Below are 18955 nucleotides of genomic sequence, written 5' to 3'. Positions count from 1 at the left end.
GTAACTTAAAGGATTTACCAGTATGCTGGAGTCCTGAGCAGGGGCGTGGCCTCAACTGGAAAAGGCGGGGACTTCAAAGATTTAAGGGCCCCAGGGCTCCAGCTGTGGCTGGGAGCCCTGGGGCCTTTAAATCACCCTCGGAACTCCCAGCTGCAGAGGCGGCTGGGAACCCCGCGGATCAGGGGTGATTTAAAGGACCCGGGGCTCCAGCCACCGCTACCACAGCGGAGCTCCGGGTCCTTTAAATCACTGCCCAAGCCCGGCTGCCTGAGCCCCAGGGTAGCAGCAGCAGGGCTCAGATGGCACTTTAAAGGACCTGGGGCTCCTGCCACTGCAGGGAGCCCTGGCCCTTTTAAATCAACAGCCTAGGGAAGCCGGTCTGGTCTGGCACGGTGTATCAGCTCTCGCCGATAGGCCATACCAGACCGGCTTACTTTCACCTCTGGCTTACTATAAAACTGTGTGGGCATCTCAGCCCCAGCTACTGCTCCTGCAGCACTCCTGCCTGACCGCTTTCATACCTGGAGCAAAGAGGCATGAAGGGTCTTGGCTCTCGCTGAAGACATTGCGCCCCCCTTGCTGGAGTGCCTGTGGGATGAAAGGTTTGATTCCTGCTGTCATCCTCTCCTGCGTATGCCCTCTTTATCCTCCACAGCTTGTCCAGTTAGCTCTGAACCACACAGCCCACCATGGCAGGATGAGCCACCCTACCAGCCCTGTCCAAGTGTGCAAAGGGATAGGCCAGAGACCAGCCAGATGTCAGCCCGGACTGGGGAGATGGGCGTAGAGCTACATCTGTTTGGGGATGTTTTGCATATATAGCTTCCTGGGACCTCCTCGGACTGACAGCCACATCTTCCTGCATATGTGAATCTCTGTTTTAGGAGCAGGATTAACTGATGACAACTGTTGAGTAGAGCTGAGCGAATAATTGATTTTTTCCGTTCAGTGGCTAAACCAAAAAAGAAAAAAAAAATTGGTTTGTTTTGAACCCATACTGATTTTTTTCACCGTTTAGTCTCACCAAAGCGAAAAGCTGAAACCATTTGGTTTGGGTCAAAAACATGGATTTGAAACAAACTGCCGAAATGCTTTGTGGTGACATTTTCAAGAGGAGACGTTTTGTTTTGTAAAGGGGGGTAATGTAATTAATGCCAATGAGCATGGGTTTATGGAAAAACTGATTGTCAGACTGACTTGATTGCTTTTTTTGGATGGGATTACAAGTTTGTTGATAAAAGTAATAGTGTTGCTATAATATACCGAGACTTTTGTAAGGCGTTTGGCTTGGTACCGCACAAGATTTTGATTAAAAAAATGGAATGATATAAAATTAACACGGCATTACAATGGGATACATAAACCCTGCAGTGGCATGGAAGGGGTTAAGGAGCTGCTTTGAGCTGCACCTGCAAATCACTCCAGGACTGGAGGAGGTGTTAAAAAGAGGGACGTCCATGCAGATGGGGGCTGCTCTAGGAAGGGAAAAGGCTGAGGTTCTCTGGCTCTGGAGAGAGGGCTGACAGCTTGCAGAGCCCCTGCCCTTGCAGAAGGAGGTGCAGATCCCCTGAGCTGAAGAGGAAAAGAGCTGAGACTTGTACTGGAGCCCAGTGACCTCTGATGTGGACAATGACATTGCTTCTGAAATCAGAGGGGCCCATAGCCCTGAGGAAGCTGCCTACAGGTTTTTCTTTTCCGTTCTGTTGGTGTAACCCCTTTTGCTGAATACAGGCTGTTTGGTGGCATTGCCAGGGACACAGAGTGGGGAGGAGACAGTCGAGAGGTCCCGGACCGAAGCTGAGTGCCAGACAGCTAGAAAGATGCCCCACAGCATCCGCTGGGGTGGGGCTGGAGTAATTGGACTCATGTGCATGCACTCCCCATATAGCCTAAAGATGGTGCCCTACCACAGGTTCATGACAGGTACACATTAAATGGATTAAAAACTGGCTAACTGATAGGTCTCAAAATGTAACTAAACAGGGAATTGTCCTTGAGTGGGTGCATTTCCTGGGGGTCCCGCAGGGATCAATTCTTGGCCCTCCACTATTTAACAGTTTTATTGATGACCTGGAAGAAAACAAAATCATCACTGATAAAGTTTGCAGATGACACACAAATTGGTGGAGTGGTAAATAATGAAGAGGACAGGTCGCTGATTCAGAGTGATCTAGATCACTTGGTAAACTAGGTGCAAGCACACAACAGGTGTTTTAATACTGCTAAATATAAATGTATACATCTAGGAACAATGAATGTAGCCATACTTACAGGATGGGGGACTCTAGCCTTGGAAGCAGCGACTCTGAAAAAGATTTGGGCGTCTTGGTGGACAATCAGCTGAACATGAGCTCCCAGGGTGGCATCGTGGCAAAAAGAGCTAATGCGATCCTGGGACATGTAAATGGGAATCTTGTGTAGGAGTAGAGAGGTTATTTTACCTCTATATTTGGCACTGGTGCGACCATTACTGGAATATTGTTTCCAGTTCTGGTGCCCACAATTCAAGAAGGATGGTGATAAAATGGAGCGGGTTCAGAGAAGAGACACAAGAATGGTTAAAGGATTAGAAAAAAAGGCCTTACAGTGATAACCGCAAAGAACTCAATCTATTTAGTTTAACAAAGTGAAGGTTAATGGGTGGCTTGATCCCAGTCTGCAAGTACCTACATGGGGAACACATTTAATAATGGGTTCTTCAATCTAGCAGAGAAAGGTATTGCATGGGCCAATGGCTGGAAGTTGAAGCTAGACAAATTCAGACTAGAAATAAGGCATACGTTTTTAACAGTGAGCGTAATTAACCATTGGAACAACTTACCAAGGATTGTGATGGATTCTCCATCACTGACAATTTTTACATCAAGATTGGATGTTTTTCTGAAAGTTCTGCTCTAGGAATTATTTGGGGGCAGGTCTCTGGTCTGTGCTATGCAGGAGGTCAGACTAGATGTCCACAATGGTCCATTCTGGCCTTAGAATCTAGGAATCTATTTCAACATAGATGGAATTTTGGTTTTCAGGGTTTTTTGACTGAAACTGTTCACTGAATTAGACTCAAATTCACAAATAGTTTTGATGCCCTGAAAAATGCATTTATCTTAAAATTTACTATTTGCTAAAATAAATCAGCCAGATGAACTGTTGGACTGAAATCCAGTATCCAGCCTAACCTGTCTCTCCTCCGCTGTCCCTTTTAATATCAGCAAGGAGCCGTCTGCCCAATACCTTTGCTAAAAACCCTAGCCAGACCCTTCTGAACAAAGAACCATGTCTCTGTCAGATCTCCAGGGTTTCATCTTGAGTCTTCTCTCTGTTTAATAAATAGCTGAAGGAATTTTGATGCTGCAGTTGCCATGGTAACCAAGCAAAACTCTGCTGCAAGTCCCTGGGCACTGCTAGCTGTTTGATGATCTGGCAATAAATGAGGAATCCTTTTAATTTATTTTTGCAAGGGCTTGATGCTGCTCAGGCTTCTGTGGGCCTGGAAGGGAAAGAGGGCATATCTCTGTACCTCCCAGCTCTGTGCAGAGTCTGGGCACACAGGGGTGAGGAGGGGCATGGGGGCAGATCCTTCACCCTTGGAAACAAAGGGTGGTGAAGCAGCTGTATTCCCCAGATCTCCACAAGACATGGCGGCCTGGAGCTTCTGGGGGTCGTACATCTCCCAGCAGTCCCCATATGGGATGTGACTGAGGACCCACAGTTGAGCAATGAGTGTGACAGAGTTTGCTACCCATCTGGGGTTCAAGAGATGCAGGAATTCCTCCCTTTCCTGGGTTTGTTGGCAGGAGTCAGAAGCAGGCAGGAAAGGGCCTGAAAGGTCATGGCAGGGGGAGCTCATTTGTGACTAGGCCCTGCTGCATCATACACCCCGGAGGGTGGGGCTGTGCTGACTGCTGGAGAGAGCTGCTGGCTTGGTGGTGGAGGTGGAGGTGGCCTGGTTACTTTGGGGCAAGCTAACTGTGTGACAACCAACACTTCTGAGCTTCACAGAATTCCAGCTCTTCCAGCAAATACTAAACTCACCTGCTTCAAAGTCAGGGAACGTCTCATTAAAGACATTATCAATCCCACACTGCCCCGTGAGAAACACACTCGTACTGCGGGCAGTTAAAAAACCCATGTCATCACAACCACCTTAACTAAATGTTAAATAAATCAGCTAGAAGAGTCACCAGAGTGCTAGGTTAAGGAGTGGCATTCACTGGACAAGGAGCAAATGGCTCCTGTGGAGCACTATATCCTTCATTGTACACCTGACACCATTACAGAGCTAATCTAGCCCTGCAGAGTGAGCAGCACCTTCAATACCGGCTAGTCAATGTGATGGCACACCCATCTATGTGCTCACGTTTCCACAGCCAATGCCTTACCCACTGTGATACCAGGCCTCGTGTCCAGGCTACTTAATCTTTGGGGTTTTTTAAATTATCCTATATCTGTGAAAAGTGGCTAATAATAATACATTGCACATACACAGTGCTTTTACCCCCTTGTAGAGGTCAAAAAGCCTTATTTTTACAGGTAGCCTAAGTAAGTACAGAGGCATTAAGCTGTTTGCATCAGAGGCACTGTGACCCAGTGGCTCAGATGTGAGCCCATCACTTCCTAGTTCAGTGTTCTTTCCCCAATTCTGCCATAGGCTTTCTATGTAACCTTTGCAAATTGCTTAAATCTTCTAGGCAGTCTGTGTGACTGCCGCCTTGTAACCTACATCTGAGTAAAATGCCATCATTTGGACTGGATATGACTGTGCTCGGGTAGAAATAACTGCACGAGGATCATCGTCGGGGACAATCAGGCCTTCTGTTATCCCCTCTGGAAAACAGAACTGGGTTTTTTTGCTCAGACTCTCAAAGGTATTTAAGCACCAAACTCCCATTGATTTCTGTTGAAGTTAGGAGCCTAACAACTTTTGAGGATCTGGGCCTTTTCATCCTAGGCCAAGTGGGAACTGATGGGAAGGACCGACTCCAGCAGTTATGAGGTTTGCCTTGACCTTTGAAAAGGTGCAGGCTAACAACAAAGACATTACCCATCAATGCCACTTTTTGTGTGTCTCAGCTTCATTGTCTAGTTTTCAAAGAAGGACTGTTTCCGAAACCCTTTGCTATTCTTGCTGTTGAAAACTGCCTCTAGCTGGAGGCAGTGTTCAAACCTACCTGTATCTCATATGGTATAAGCATTAGACGCTTTGTAAACGCTATCAAATGGCGCCATTTACCTATAAGTCTTTAACAGGCCTCCTTACTCAGACAAATCAATATGTTCAGAAAAACGTCCCTAGTGTAGGAATGCGTCTGTGAGTAACGCTTTCTACCATCTTTGGCTCGGAGCCTCCACGCCATTCTGGCGGATGGAGACGTGGTCTGAGTTCTTCTTGCCTTTGTCACCTCTTGTCTGGATGACACCAGTGTGATACAGCTGGGCATGAAGCCTTCAGCCTTTGAGACATTCCAACTAGTACAGAATGCTGCAGTGCGTCTCCTCAACAATGCGGGCTCAGTAACCACCTGCACATCAAACCTGCCCTCCACTCCCTACACTGGGTTCCCATATTTATCAAGTCAGGTTCAAGGTCTTGGTCCTTCAAGGAGCTCCATGGCCTGGACTCAAGGTACATGAAAGGGCCTAAAGCCCAGGCTGAGGTCCATGGCTGAGAACTTCACTCCTCTGCCACAGTGGAATTCTCTAGCCCAAGGGGAAGGCTTGTCTTTGCAGACGCCAAACCTTTTGTGGGGGCTGGTCCCAGATTGTGGAATGAATTCCCGCAGAAACTAAGGATCACCCTAAACCTCACCACCGTCAGCTCCAAGAGCAAGGCATGTTTCTTTGACATGCCTTCACTAATGGACACATAGAGCCACATATGTGTGTGTGTATTAATTTTTTTTCCAAAACAAAACACTCCCCTGCACACCCTTCTCCCTACGGGGCAAGGATGAGAGAACAAACCCATGACAGATGCTAGTCAGGTGCACTACAGGAAGGCACTCAGCTACTATAGTGCTGAACATGGCATAAGAACCTATGTAGAATGGATCTGGTTTAGGCATTGGCTATTGCAGAACCCTTATGAGCAATATGTGCACACACACCCAGAGCCTGATCCTGCTCTCCATGGGTATTCAACTCCCATTTATGTGAATGGGAGCAAGAAAAATCCCACTTGTCTCTTGTCTCCTCCTCCTGATTTGAAAATGGACGGTTAGTTCCCTTTGGAACGTTCCCTGTAGTTAGATCGCCTTCAGCTCTCATGCCCGGGCTCTGCTGGAAGGAAAGAGGTTGCAATTAAGCAAATTGATCAAAGAGTTTTGTTGTAGGTAATTTTGAGCACAATCCTGCTTCCTTTGATTTCAAAAAGAGGTATGGACCCAATCCTGCTCGTCTCCCCTATCCCCATCCTCCTCTTTGCCCTTTCACTGCCACCTGCCACCCAGGGCTGGTGGGAACCATCACCTCCGCAGCTGGCTAGGAGCGCTGTGCCCCCTGACTCACTGTCAGTGCCTTCCCATCGCACATGCCTTTCTCCTGGGCTTGGGCCTCTTAATTTGCTATCAGTTTTGCGCCTGTCACTCCCTGCAGCCTTGGAGGCTGGCGTTTCTACACATCCAGGGGAACTTGCCTTCCCTGTTCAGGTGGGGCCAGCGTGGCTGGGCTGCGGGGAGGGTGCGAAGGGGACACCTGGGGGGGCCCTGTCCTGCTCTGCCCAGGTGTTTGGGACCGGACACAGCCCCGGGCAGGGTGCAGCTCGCTCTGGGCCAGGGTCCGAGGAGCCCTGTGGCTCCCAGCCTCCCGCCCTGGCTCTGCGCTCAGCAGGGACTAGTGATGCGCGGCAGCAGGGGCAACCCCCCGCTGGTGCCCAGCAGCTGTCTCCAGCCGGCCCCGGTTCCGGCCCCGCGCTCGGGGGGTGCAGACAGCGCAGCCCCGTGTGATGAGGGGGCGCCTCGTGCAGCTGGGCGGCGGGGGCTGCTCCCTGCACCTGCTGGCGCGCCCGGCCCCCGCGTCGGTCTCAGCAGCGGCGCAGCGCGGGGAGGGAGGGAAGGCGAGGCGGGGACGGAGTCGCCCCCAGCTCGCCAGCGCGGCCAATGGGCGGGCGAGCCGGGCTGTGGGCGGCGCGGAGCGGAGCTTGGGCCGGGCGGAGCAGGGAGCCCGCACACAGCAGCGCGTCTCCCCGGCTGCGCGACCCGCGGCATGGCAGCCAAGTGCCCCCGGTGCACCAAGACCGTCTACTTCGGTGAGTGCCCGGTGCCCCCTGCCTCCCCAGCCCGGGGCATCCCCCGGGCACGGACCGGTGCCCCCCGCCCTCGCTCCCCAGCCTGGGGCACTCCCGCCCGGGAACAGGGGCTACCCCCTTGCGCTCCCCAGCCTAGCCGCAGCTCTTCCCCCCATCCCCACTCCTCGGAGGGACTAGTACCTCCCTTTCACACACTCCCCGCAGCCTGGGAAAAGGGAAGGCTACTCTCCCTCCATCCTGGGTGCAGCCCCAACCCGGCAGTAGGGGCTGCGACCCCCCCCGCCCTGTATTCCCCCCCCTTTTACCCCCCCTCCCGAGAGCTGAGCCCATCCCCAGTCCGTGCGTTCTTCCCGGGGGCGGGGCGGGCAGCTGGTGTCTCCCTTCCCCACCCTCTGTGCACCCCTACCTGGGAATAAGGGGGCTGAGCCCATCCCCAACCTGGGTGCACCCCCTTTCCAGTTTGCAGGCTCCCCCTCTCTGGGAACAGAGGGCAGCTGAGCATGTTAGACCTTGGTCTGTGGCTCTCTGCTTGGATTTAACATGATGAGTAGAGGCTATATGGATAGGGCGTGGCAGGGAAAGGGTTAGAGCTAAACCTCTGCTGCTTTGGTTGGTTAGGGGGAAACACCTGTGTTGTTTGTATTTGTAAAGTTGTGAGGGCTCCACCTGATCTGGTCCTCTGGTACCGGCTCCCTGGGAGAGTCCCTGTGTGCGCTTACTGGACAGGGTGATTGGGATCTCTGCTGTGTTGTCTGATCCCCTGCCCAGATGGGTGTGCGTGGCTGGGCCAGTCTCTCAAGTGCTCGGTTCTGCAGCTCGGACCAGATTTTTCAAAACAGCTCGCGTCTGTCCCACACCCAGTGTGTTGAGATCATAGACTCACAGAAAGGTAGGGCTGGAAGAGACCTTGAGAAGCTATCAAGGCCAACCCCCTGGGTTGTGCAGGGCCAAATAAACCTAGACCATCCCTGGCAGGTATCTGTCCAACCTGTTCTTAAAAATCTCCAGTGGCAGGGATTCTACAACCTCCCTTTGAAGCCTATTCCAGAGCTTAACTACTCTTATAGTTGGAAACTTTTTCCTAATGTCTAACCTAAATCTCCCTTGCTGCAGATTTATCCCATTACTTCTTGTCCTGTCTCCAGTGACCATGGAGAACAAATGATCCCTATCCTCTTTATAACAGCTGTTAGCATATTTGAAGACTATCAGGTCCCCCCCCCCGTCGTCTTTTCTCCAAACTGAACATGCCCAGGTTTTTTAACCTTTCCTCACAGGTCAGATTTTCTAAACCTTTTTATCATTTTTGTTGCTTTTCTCTGGACTCCCTCCAGTTTATCCACATCTCTCCTAAAGTGTGGTGTCCACAACTGGGGTCTCAGCAGTGCCAGTAGAGCAGGACAATTACCTTCTATGTCTTACATACAACACTTCTGTTAATACACCCCAGGATATTACCCTTTTTTGCATCACATTGTTGATTCAGATGCAATTTGTGATCCACTATAAACCCCAGATCCTTTTCAGCAGTACAACTGCCTAGCCAGTTATTCCCCATTTTGTAGTTGTACATGCAGTTTTTCCTTCCTAAGTGATGTACTTTGAGCTTGTCTTTATTAAATTTCATCTTGATAAATTGAGACCAATTCTCCAATATGTCAAAGTTGTTTTGAATTTTAATCCTGTCCTCCAGAGTGCTTGCAACCCCTCCCAGCTTGGTGTCTCCCAGAAATTATATAAGCATACTCTCCACCCCATTGTCCAAATCATTAATGAAAATATTGATGAATACCAGACCTGGGACTGACCCTTGTGGGACCCCACTGGATTTACTCTCCTAGTTTGACAGCAGCCCTTTGATAACTACTCTTTGACTACAGTCTTTCAACCAGTTGTGCACTGACCTTACAGTAATTTCATCTAAACCACATTTCCCTAGTTTGCTTATGAAAATGTCATCTGGCACTGTGTCAAAAGCCTTACTAAAATCGAGGTGTATCACATCTACTGCTTCTCCCCCATCCATCAGGCCAGTAACCCTGTCAAAAAAGGAAATTATTTTGGTTTGGCATGATTTGTTTGTGACAAATCCATACTGGCTATTCCTTGTAACCCTATTATCCTCTAGGTGCTTACTAATTGATTGTTTAATAACTTGTTCCAGTAACTTTCCAGAGAACGAAGTTAGGCTGACTGGTCTGTAATCATCTGCAAATCTCACACTGATTGTGGGTGCTGAGTAGCTTTGATCTGACCAGTATTGCCAGGATGGCGGTGCCAGGAGGCCCGCCTGAGTTAGGACACATTGACTTTCCAGAGGATGGGCAAAGTTGTTTTTGGAAAGACAGGAGAACTTGGCAGTAGTGGGAAGAATGGGAGGTAAAAGTCAGAAATGAGTTCCAGCAGCATCTACAGACAGCAAAGAGCTAGAATGCAAAGGTTAACTACATGTGCCCCCCCCACCCCTCAATTCTGCATGTTGAAGTACAGAGCATTTCTCATCCAAACCATTTCCAAAATCTCTGAATTGCTTTGTTCTCCTTTACTGTAAATTTATGTAAAATACTCTTATAGCGCACTTTTCACTAATGGAGCTCACAGCACTTTACAAAGGTGGGTAAAGCAGTATTAGTTTCATTTTACAGATGGGGAAACTGAGGCACAAAGACACTTAATTATATTTTAAAAAGTGCCTTCTGAATTTGGGGATATCCATTCTTGGGGTGCCCAGCCTGAGGCACCTTGGACCCCATTCTCAGAAGCACCGAGTACCCACAGTTCCTGCTGACTGCAGTTGAAGAGATGGCTGTTCTGCACCTGTAAAAGTCAGACCCTGGGCGTCTCTGGTGGAGCATCCTGATTTTAGTGACTTTCCCCAGTTTACAGAGCTGGTCGTGGCCAATCTGGGACTAGAGCCCAGGTCTCCTGACTCCTTGCTGTGCCTTGCCACCATTTGACAACTTACCTCTTCCAATACCGCTTTTATTACGTGAAAAGTACATGGTCCAGACCGTGGCTTGGCACCAACTAGAACCTAGCTTTGACTTGCTCCCTTCTCCAACCTGTCATGGTCTTAAGAGTCCTCGGAATTACTGTTGAAGATTAGGATAATTTTAAAGGCATGGGGAATTAATCTCCATTACCCAGATCACTTTCTGATTGAATTAGTTAGCTTTGCATTCCGGCTTAGTTTTGGCTAGTGCTGCTTGCAGGTTATTCCCACCCTGGAGAATAGTTCCCATCTCCCTCCTATGATCTACTGCCATGTAGCAAAGTGTGTGACTGCTCAAGCATCCATCTTCCCCAGTCCTTGCTGCTCCTGGTTGTTTATTTTGGTAGAGAAATACCATGGGGTTATGATAGCATCTGAGCGTTCAAAGCTTTGGGAAGGGTTGTGCACTTTCATTCCGCTGCAGCCATCTCCAAGTAAACATTGAGAAATAGGAATTTGCTTTTTCTCCCCTTCTAAGTCTTTTTGTGGGGGCGGGAATAACTCAGCCTGTTGGATTTCTTCCCTTGTGTGTGAATCTTTCCCTTTTAAGCTGAAAATACCGTGTCTGTTTTCCTGGAGGCCCCAGTCTGATGTTAGTTTCTTTCTCCCTGCTCTCTGGGTGACTCTGTTCTTGTGGAATCACTGGTTGCTGTTGGTAGTGGAGAAGACTGTCCTCTCCTGACTGCCCCAGCTACAGTCAGGGAGATGGGGCCATATTTTGCCCAAGCAGAAGTACCCATGGGAGTGAGCCAGAGGAACCATGATCTTGCAGAGTTCACTTCCAATCTTCCCCGTTTAGGGAGGAATCAGGTCAGCATTCCCAGGATTTGTGATGAGTGGAAGCGTCAGTCCTGCAGAAGCTCTAGGCTCTTTTACTTTCCCCGCCCTCTTGCCCCACGGTCCCAGGGAAGATGGGTTTATGCAGGTGTCATCCACCCACAGCTACATAAATGAGCTGCCTAGATGCATGGAGCAGGTAATAACCTAGAGAGAAGAGACACCCTATGCTCCCTACTTTGCAGCAACAACATGCAGAAATCCGCTTGGATAGAAGCCATCTTTGCATGCCATGGGCTGTGACTGCTCCCTTGCTCCTCCCAGCCCCAGCTCAGCCTCCGCTGCCTGACATCCCATGGAGACCTGGCTTTATTTGTGGGAGAGGGCTTCTGAGGGGTCTGAGGAAAGGGGTATAGGGGAGACTGTGCCACAGAGCCAATGCTGGTTCTATGCCAGCCAAGGTGGTCTGTATTCAAGAGTGGCGAGAGCAATCAGAGTCCGAGGTGGTCCAAAATTTTCTGTTGAAACACTTTTTTGATGGAAAATGTTGCAAAAACAGTATGCTTTTGTTGAAATATCTTGCATATAATACCCCCCCCCCCAAAACCCAAATATCAAAACATGTTCATTTCTCTTGGTATGAAAACAAATCAAACACTTTTTCTGCAAGTTGGGGAAATCACTTCCTGACCAGATCTAGTCCAAACATATCAGGAAAGTGGCAGAAGAAGAGGTGTTTTCCTGCTTCTTGTTTCCAAGGCCAGTTTTTATTTTGAACTTCCACTGCAATTGACCAATAAATCACATAACCTAGTAGGAAAGCAATAGTGGAAGTATCTACCACAGGTTGCGTGTGTGCATGAATTCCTTTATTGCCTCTTAAATTAAGGGAGACTGATTAATAAAGTCCTGCTTGTTTGGAAGTGTTACTTCCTTGTGATGAATGACCCTTGGTTATAATTATTTTAGATGACAGGAGTTGTGATTCTGAATCTCAGGAAAATGTAACCAAATTATTTTTCTCTTCCCTCTGCCTGACTTTGTTGAGATGCTCATGTACTGAAATGGGCAGCTGTCCAGAAATAACGGTAATTTTATTTATGGAAAATTAACTTTCAGTCTTCCTGTTGCCTTTTACTCCACGGAAAAATCTGGCAGATCCTGCCTCTGTAATGAGAGGGATGTGGGTGTTTCCTGAAGTACAGAATGAGGTTAAAGTGCAGGAAAACATAAAAATAGATTTTTTTTGTTTTTGTTTTGAAAAAGCACATTGTGGCCTGGGATGTTTTTCCCAGTAGCAGCTGGGCCATTGGTTAGTCTACCTTTTTTTTACGATGTGATTTGAAAGATCCAGTGAATACTTGTTGGGACTATTTAAGTGAAAAAGTAACTGCTTGATGCTAATTCTCCGTAGCTGACTCCTAGACCCCTAACTGCAAATAGCCCATGTTTTGGTCTCTTCCACCAGGAAGAGTTGGTGGTCACAGTCACCCTGAAGCAAAACAACTGAGTATTTCCTAAGCTACCAATACAAAAGAGAGGCCTCCAAGTGAGTTTTGCAGGGTCACTGCCTTTGTGGCCTGTGCCTGGGGGAAAATTCTGAATTGCCCCTCTCTACCAGCCTTTGTTTTCAGACTAGTGCACTGCAGAGAGAAAACTGCATCAGCTGGCGTCTTGCTGCTTCTCTGTGCAATGTTTATCACAGAATTCTGAGCTTGAATACAAAGTTAAAAAGACAAAATATGTAACAAGTACATGCGATTTATTGTCCATCTGCTGGAACCCAGGCAGGCAGATAACAAACAGGCATTTTTTGTTCTTGATTGCATTGTTCTAAAGGACCTCGTCTGGCGGTGGGTGTGTGAACGCGCATGCAATTACAGAGTCAGGGAGCTTTGCTGCAAGGGGGTGGCTTTTCTTTGTCCAAAGAAATGCCTATGGGTACATGCCAGCCCATGCCAGAGGAAGAAGTGGCCAAATAGCCCCAGAATTTAGCATTTTTGTGCAACTGGCAGCAGCAGTGAGTGCTGAGGTATTGGGGGGAAATTTTGTATGTGTGGAATGAGGAGCCTGTTGTCTGGAGGCAGCAGGGAGAGAGGCTTTTAGCTTGGGATCATTTGATTGCCAGTATTGGCCAGCGTCTGAGGTTGGAGAGTGCTTCTGAGTTGGGCGGCGGGGGGTGGAGGGTATAAGGCTCACAGCCCAGCATCAGCCTCTGTAGCTTGGGCCAGCAGTAACCAGCACCATAGGAGAAGAATGGAGGCAAGCTGCCTCTCACTGATACCCTGGGGGAGCAGTCCAAGCTTCCCACAGGGGAATCCTTGGTAAGCAGCAGCCCAGCGTCACAGGAAAGGGGAACAAGTGTTAGCAAGAGGTGAGCAGACCCCTTGATCCATGGTCACTGCAGCTGGGTCTGAGCTCAGTAACGGGCCCATTGGCTGGTGTCAAAGTGCCCAATGCCCATCATTGCTACACCGGTCACCTGTGTATCAGCTTCTCCTGCCGCTGTATTTAGGAATACGATGTTCTGGCCAGTACTGCTTCCTTCTGTGCTTTGCAGAGCTCTGTGCAGGCTTGTTTGCTCTGGAGAAATTCAAGCTAGAAGAGCAGAACCAGCTCTGCTATTAATAAGTAACCACTGTCCTTGGAAATAGATGCTTGCTGTTTTCCAGTGCCCATGGCCTGAAAATCTCCAGCCCAGGCCGGCTCTGCATGGCTGAGTGTGAGGATTTTGTCTGTGCGTGTATTATAGGTTTGCTTAAAATATTGAGAAAACTCCAGCCTTCTCTTCAGCACAGCCTGCATGGCAGAGACCATATGGGTGACTTAAGCACAGCTGCTTTATTGCCAGGGATAATGCTGGTGGCCTGGAAGCTGGCTCTTATATAATCTCCTATTCTGATGTCTGAGAGGCTGCTCTCTGGGTGTGTCCATCTAAGGAGACAGGGTTTCTAGCAAGTTGCCGCCTGACTCCGGTATCAGAATACAAGCAGCTGACGGGGATTTAGCTGTGAAAGTCCTAGAGAGCAGGAAATTGCCCAAAGCTGCAGAGTGGGGTGACTAGCACAGTTGTAGTGTACTTGGACAAATACTACAAATGACAGAAAATCACAAAGGCCTTCCTGTAGTAGCAGCCCCTAACCTTCCTTCCTGCCTCTTCACTGGGGGTATGTCTGCAGCTTATTAGCAAACATTTCTATAGCAGTAATGGCTAAGGGTCACATCAGGGTGTGCCCACTCATAGGTGCCGACCCCGTGAGTGCTCCGGAGCTGGAGGACCCATGGGGAAAAATTAGTGGGTGCTTTGCACCAACTGGCAGCCAAGCTCCCCTCAATCCCCGCCCCACCATCACCACCTCCTCCTCCCCTGAGCGTGCTGCGTCCCCATCCTCTGCCTGCCTGCCTCCCAAGGTTTCCCGCTCAGCTGCCGCCAAACAGCTGTTTGGCAGTGTTAGCTCGCTCCGGGAGGGAGGGGGAGGAGGGGAAGCTGGGGTGGGGATTTGGGGAAGGAGCTGGAATAGCAGCAGGGAGGGGGCAGAGTTGGGCGGGGACTTTGGGGAAGGGGTTGGAATGGGGGCGGTGCAGGGGTGGGAAGGGGCAGGTCCTCAGGGAAGGGGTGGAGTGGTGGCGGAGCTGAGGCCAGAGGGGGGTTGAGCACCCACGGGAAAGGGGGGAAGTCGGCGCCTGTGGCCCCACTGTGCTCAGTGCGGTGCAGATGTAAATGCAAGCTCTGCTCCCAAAGAGCTTGTGGTCTGAAAGACAAGATGCCAGTTGTTAACTGTGTTTCATAGATTCCAAGGCCCGAAGGGATGACTGTAATCGTCTAGTCTGGGTCCTGTGTAACCCAGGCCAGAGAACTTCCCTGAAATGATTCCTAGAGCAGATCTGGACAGGTTAATTAACATGCCTGGTTAATTAACCACTTGTTCCTATCACTTGATGCATCTGAAGAGTGGGGTTTTTACCCACAAAAGCTTATGCTCAAATAAATCTGTTAGTCTTTAAGGTGCCACCAGACTCCTTGTTGTTTTTGTGGATACAGACTAACACGGCTACTCCCGGATACTTGTTCCTACCTGTGTTCCATCCCACAATTAGCATAGACCCAGCCTTGCAGAAACCCCTGCAGGAGGTGAGAGCACCTAATATGCTGCTGTGTTTCATCCTTGCAGTTCTCAGTGGCTCCCCTCCTCCTCTGCTGTTCATTGGGAGCCAGTTCACAGCTTCTCCTTGCAGAGCAGCTGAGGGACAGATTGGGTGTGCCTGGGACTGGCAGGAGACTCCCCAGCTGAGGGACAGATTGGGTGTGCCTGGGACTGGCAGGAGACTCCCCTGCAAGCCAACTAGTATCTAGTTTTTCCATACTGCTCATTAGGTCAGCAGGGAGTGAGTGGTGCTTCCATTTCTCACTGAACTGCTGATTGACAGCAGGTGTGGCGAGAGCCTAGGCCCTGATCCAGGGAACGCTCCCGTGTGCTGTGCAAGTGTCTTCAGGAACAGGAGCTTAGTTTTTAGGCTGCAAGCAAGCAGTTAGAAGGGAGCTTCATTTATTGATCACTGTCCAGAGCATAGGGAGGGGGAGAGAAAATAGGAAAGGGGAAATTGAGAGAGGGGGAAAGGAAATTGAATGGAGGGGGAAGAAAAGTTAGAGGCACAACTTGAAAAGAGGCAGATAAAATGGGGTGGCGGGGAGAGAAACAAAAATAATGAGGCAAAACAAATTTTCCATACAGTTATTAAGAAAATGTTACAGTAAAACACAAAGAATGAATAGCTTCTGTTACATCACACGTAGGTCTGACTTTACGTATGCAGGGTCAGATCTGTGCCTAGTACCTAATATATATTACCTCTGTTGCCTTTAGACTAAAAGCCATCCTGCTCTTACTCCAGCACTATGCATGCTGAAGGTGCTGTATAAGCAGTACTGAGGACAAGGGTTAGGAGACCTTGCTGAGAATGGGAGCTGGGTCCCAGGTGCACAGTGCGGGTCAGTAGAGAACCTGCTCTGATTTTGCTTTCCCCTCTAATATTAGTGTTGGCTTTCTGCATGGCTTTCTTCCTGGTTTTGTGTGTGCCTGATGGGTTATACCAGACAAGACCCAAAGGCCGCTGGGTCAGAATGGAGTTTTGTTGGCTTTCTACCAGGATGGAGGCAGGTAGATTAAAAAATAAAATGTCTTAAATCTTGTAAAATGCAGGAAATTACATTGGACACCCTACAGATGTCCCTGGGCACATCGCTTCATGGTGATCTTTTCTGTGCTTGTGCAACCCATGTAAGGAGAGGGGGTTCTTTGTCCCCCTCTAGTGACTGGTTCTTCTGCAAAGTTTGAGTCCACTAATGGACTTTGTTCTCCAGCGGTAAAGGCTTATAGCACTGAATGGCTTGGGTTCAAACCCCGCTGACAGGCCAAGTGGGTTTGGTTAAATTTGTCCACGTGAGTTTCCAGGCTGTTGCATCATCCACCCTGTTCACCCTCACCTTTCCATGCAGGCCTGAGAGGGGACAATGCCTTTCTGGGCTGGGAAGCTATTGAAAGAGTGGTGCAGGAGGGGAGTTGAAAATGTCTCTGGCTTCCCTTCCTAGCACTTGAGCCCACATGGCATTTGACACCTGACTCTTTGGTCCAGTGGGCTTCCTTTGATTAATTTTAGCATGGATAATTTTGAAGAGCGGTTGACATCCTGCAGAAAAAGGAGAGTGCCTGCAATGCATTGTGGCACGGGTCCCTTCCTAGCCCTGGAAGGAAGGAGACCTTTTGTCTGCCTGTTTCAGCAGGAAACCTGGCTGCGCTGCACACTGTGTTGGCAGGTGACTTTGCACCAGCAGGCCCCGTCATTCAGTTACTTCCACCCATCCATAGGGTGGTGAAGGGTAATTAGCAGATCTTTTGTTCCCTGAGCGAATGCGTGGAGTTATCTGTGGGTAGCTTGAAGCTCTCCAGAACCCTGCACTATAGGTTTGTGGGAATACATGAGTGGAAGGGCAGCCAGTATGTGCAGTTTTCAAGGCTCGGATACATCGTGAAGCAACAGGTCCAAGGCTGTGGAGGGCCTCCAGCAGATGAGGAGTACACGCAGTGTGTGATGCCATGTGGACTCCATGTTTGTATTAAAACTTTGGCCAGTGGATTCCTGGTGTCCTGTGTGGTGCTGGGCTCTCATCGGCACAGGCCAGCCAGTCAGATTGTGCCTCCAGACCCCACTCTGCTCCTGTTTCCTCCCTTAAAAATGGGTGTTGGTCCTTGTCTCTGTAGAGTTCCTGGAAACTATGGGGCATACTGAAAACCTGGTGTGTTTCCATGGGAGAGGGCAAGAATGAAGAGTGTAGAACTTCCTTCTGGGGCTTGGAAGGTGATGAGGAGATGAAGCACCTCTCTGCCTCACCAAACCAACGGGCTCCAGAAAGCAGGCCCCGGTCATGAGCAAATCAGGGCAGGTTTCAGAGAGAGCTTGGCCCTAGCCATGAGCGTTATCAGTCTAGAGCCTTGTGTTCCCTGCCATGGAACGGGATGCTATAAAGACCAGTGTGGTTTCTCCCAAACCTGAGGAGAGCACAGGACAAATTAGCCAATTAAAGACATGCATGCTGGATTGGAGGGGGTCACTGACTGGACCAGCCGTGTTTCTTTTACTATGTTTGGTCACAAAATCTATGTAACTTTCTATGGACCCGTGTTGGCAGGCAGATGCTTTAGTGCTTTTTTTTTTTTAAAAATAAAACAAGCCATGGCAACAAGATGTCAGCAGCAGCTATGATCCCATCCCTGTGGCCCCGCAGTGTGTCTGGTGCACAGAGAACATCAGCCAGAAGACTGACTGACTGACTTTGGTTTGCAGCTTCGGCAGGCTTGTGGTGGAGAGGGCTTGACAATGATAGTGATCCTATGGGCAGTGCCTGGGCTCCGAATTGGAGAAAAGATTAAAAATGTGAATGGCAGTGGATGGATATACATCAGGGTGGGGACAGAGGGGACAGCCTAAATGATTCTCAGCGGGTGGGTTACAAATGTGTATAACCCAGCTAGTCAGAATGATTTCCTTCTTCCATTACCTTTCAGGGCTGTGTGTTTTTCCTGCAAGTCTTGCTGCTGTTACAGGGAGCTGCTCTGTTTTCCAGTGTCGCGTATTAGAGGAAATCTCCTGGCTAGCAGAGAGCAATGCAGAGCCTCAGCTTCAGGCCCTAGTAGTTAGCAAGCATGGAGGTTCATCGCTCAGCTGTCCTTCTCTGCCATTTTTCAGGCTACCAGCATGACCTGTTATATTTAAAAGAAACTGATTAGTTTAAAAGTAACTGATGTTGCCAGACCCTCGGACGCTGAGCTGAAGGCAGGTACACAGCAGGTGCAAAATGTTACTCAGTTGGAGTGGTAACTATTTACATTTTTCAGAGTAACAGCTGTGTTATTCCTTTTCCTTTTGCGAATACAGACTACTTGTGGCACCTCGGAGACTAACCAATTTATTTGAGCATAAGCTTTCGTGAGCTACAGCATCCGATGAAGTGAGCTGTAGCTCACGAAAGCTCATGCTCAAATAAATTGGTTAGTCTCTAAGGTGCCACAAGTACTCCTTTTCTTTTTGCATTTGACATTCATCCCAGTGCAAAACAGTGCCAGGGCAATGGAGAATTGGGCCCCAACTGCCTGAAGAAGCCACTGTCTCCTGGAGGGCTTGATTCAGCTCTCACGGATGTCTGTGGGAAGCTCTCCATGGACTCCCCGGATTTGAGATTGGGCCCCCACCAAGGACGGGGAATTGAAGATTCAGGTGGTTAAACAGAATGCAGGTTGATAATTTTGGCATCCGCTGCTGAGCAGGAGGAACATGGCTGGCTTCCCTTTTGAAGGGTGGGCTGTTGCCTGCAGGAAGGAAGTCCCTGAGAGAGTGAGAGATTTAGGGCTTTTCCTGGCGAAGGGGAAAGGTAGATTTCTAGAGCATGT

The 18955-nt window shown here is 49.2% G+C and overlaps 1 protein-coding gene across 1 annotated transcript in view; it reads left to right on the top strand.

Moving 5' to 3' along the window:
- Positions 1-6922: 6922 nt before the first annotated feature.
- Positions 6923-18955, top strand: part of CRIP2 (cysteine rich protein 2) — a 58480-nt gene continuing 46447 nt past the window's right edge. The window contains 2 exon segments of the mRNA XM_048862432.2: positions 6923-7145; positions 7148-7240. Coding sequence (XP_048718389.1) covers positions 6938-7145; positions 7148-7240 — 301 coding nt within the window. The 5' untranslated portion in view covers positions 6923-6937.

The sequence above is a fragment of the Caretta caretta genome, chromosome 8 (genome assembly GCF_965140235.1).
Source record: "Caretta caretta isolate rCarCar2 chromosome 8, rCarCar1.hap1, whole genome shotgun sequence".
Lineage (NCBI taxonomy): Eukaryota > Metazoa > Chordata > Testudines > Cheloniidae > Caretta > Caretta caretta.
The sequence above is the reverse complement of the archived record's forward strand: the minus strand, read 5'-3'. Positions and strand labels throughout refer to the sequence as shown.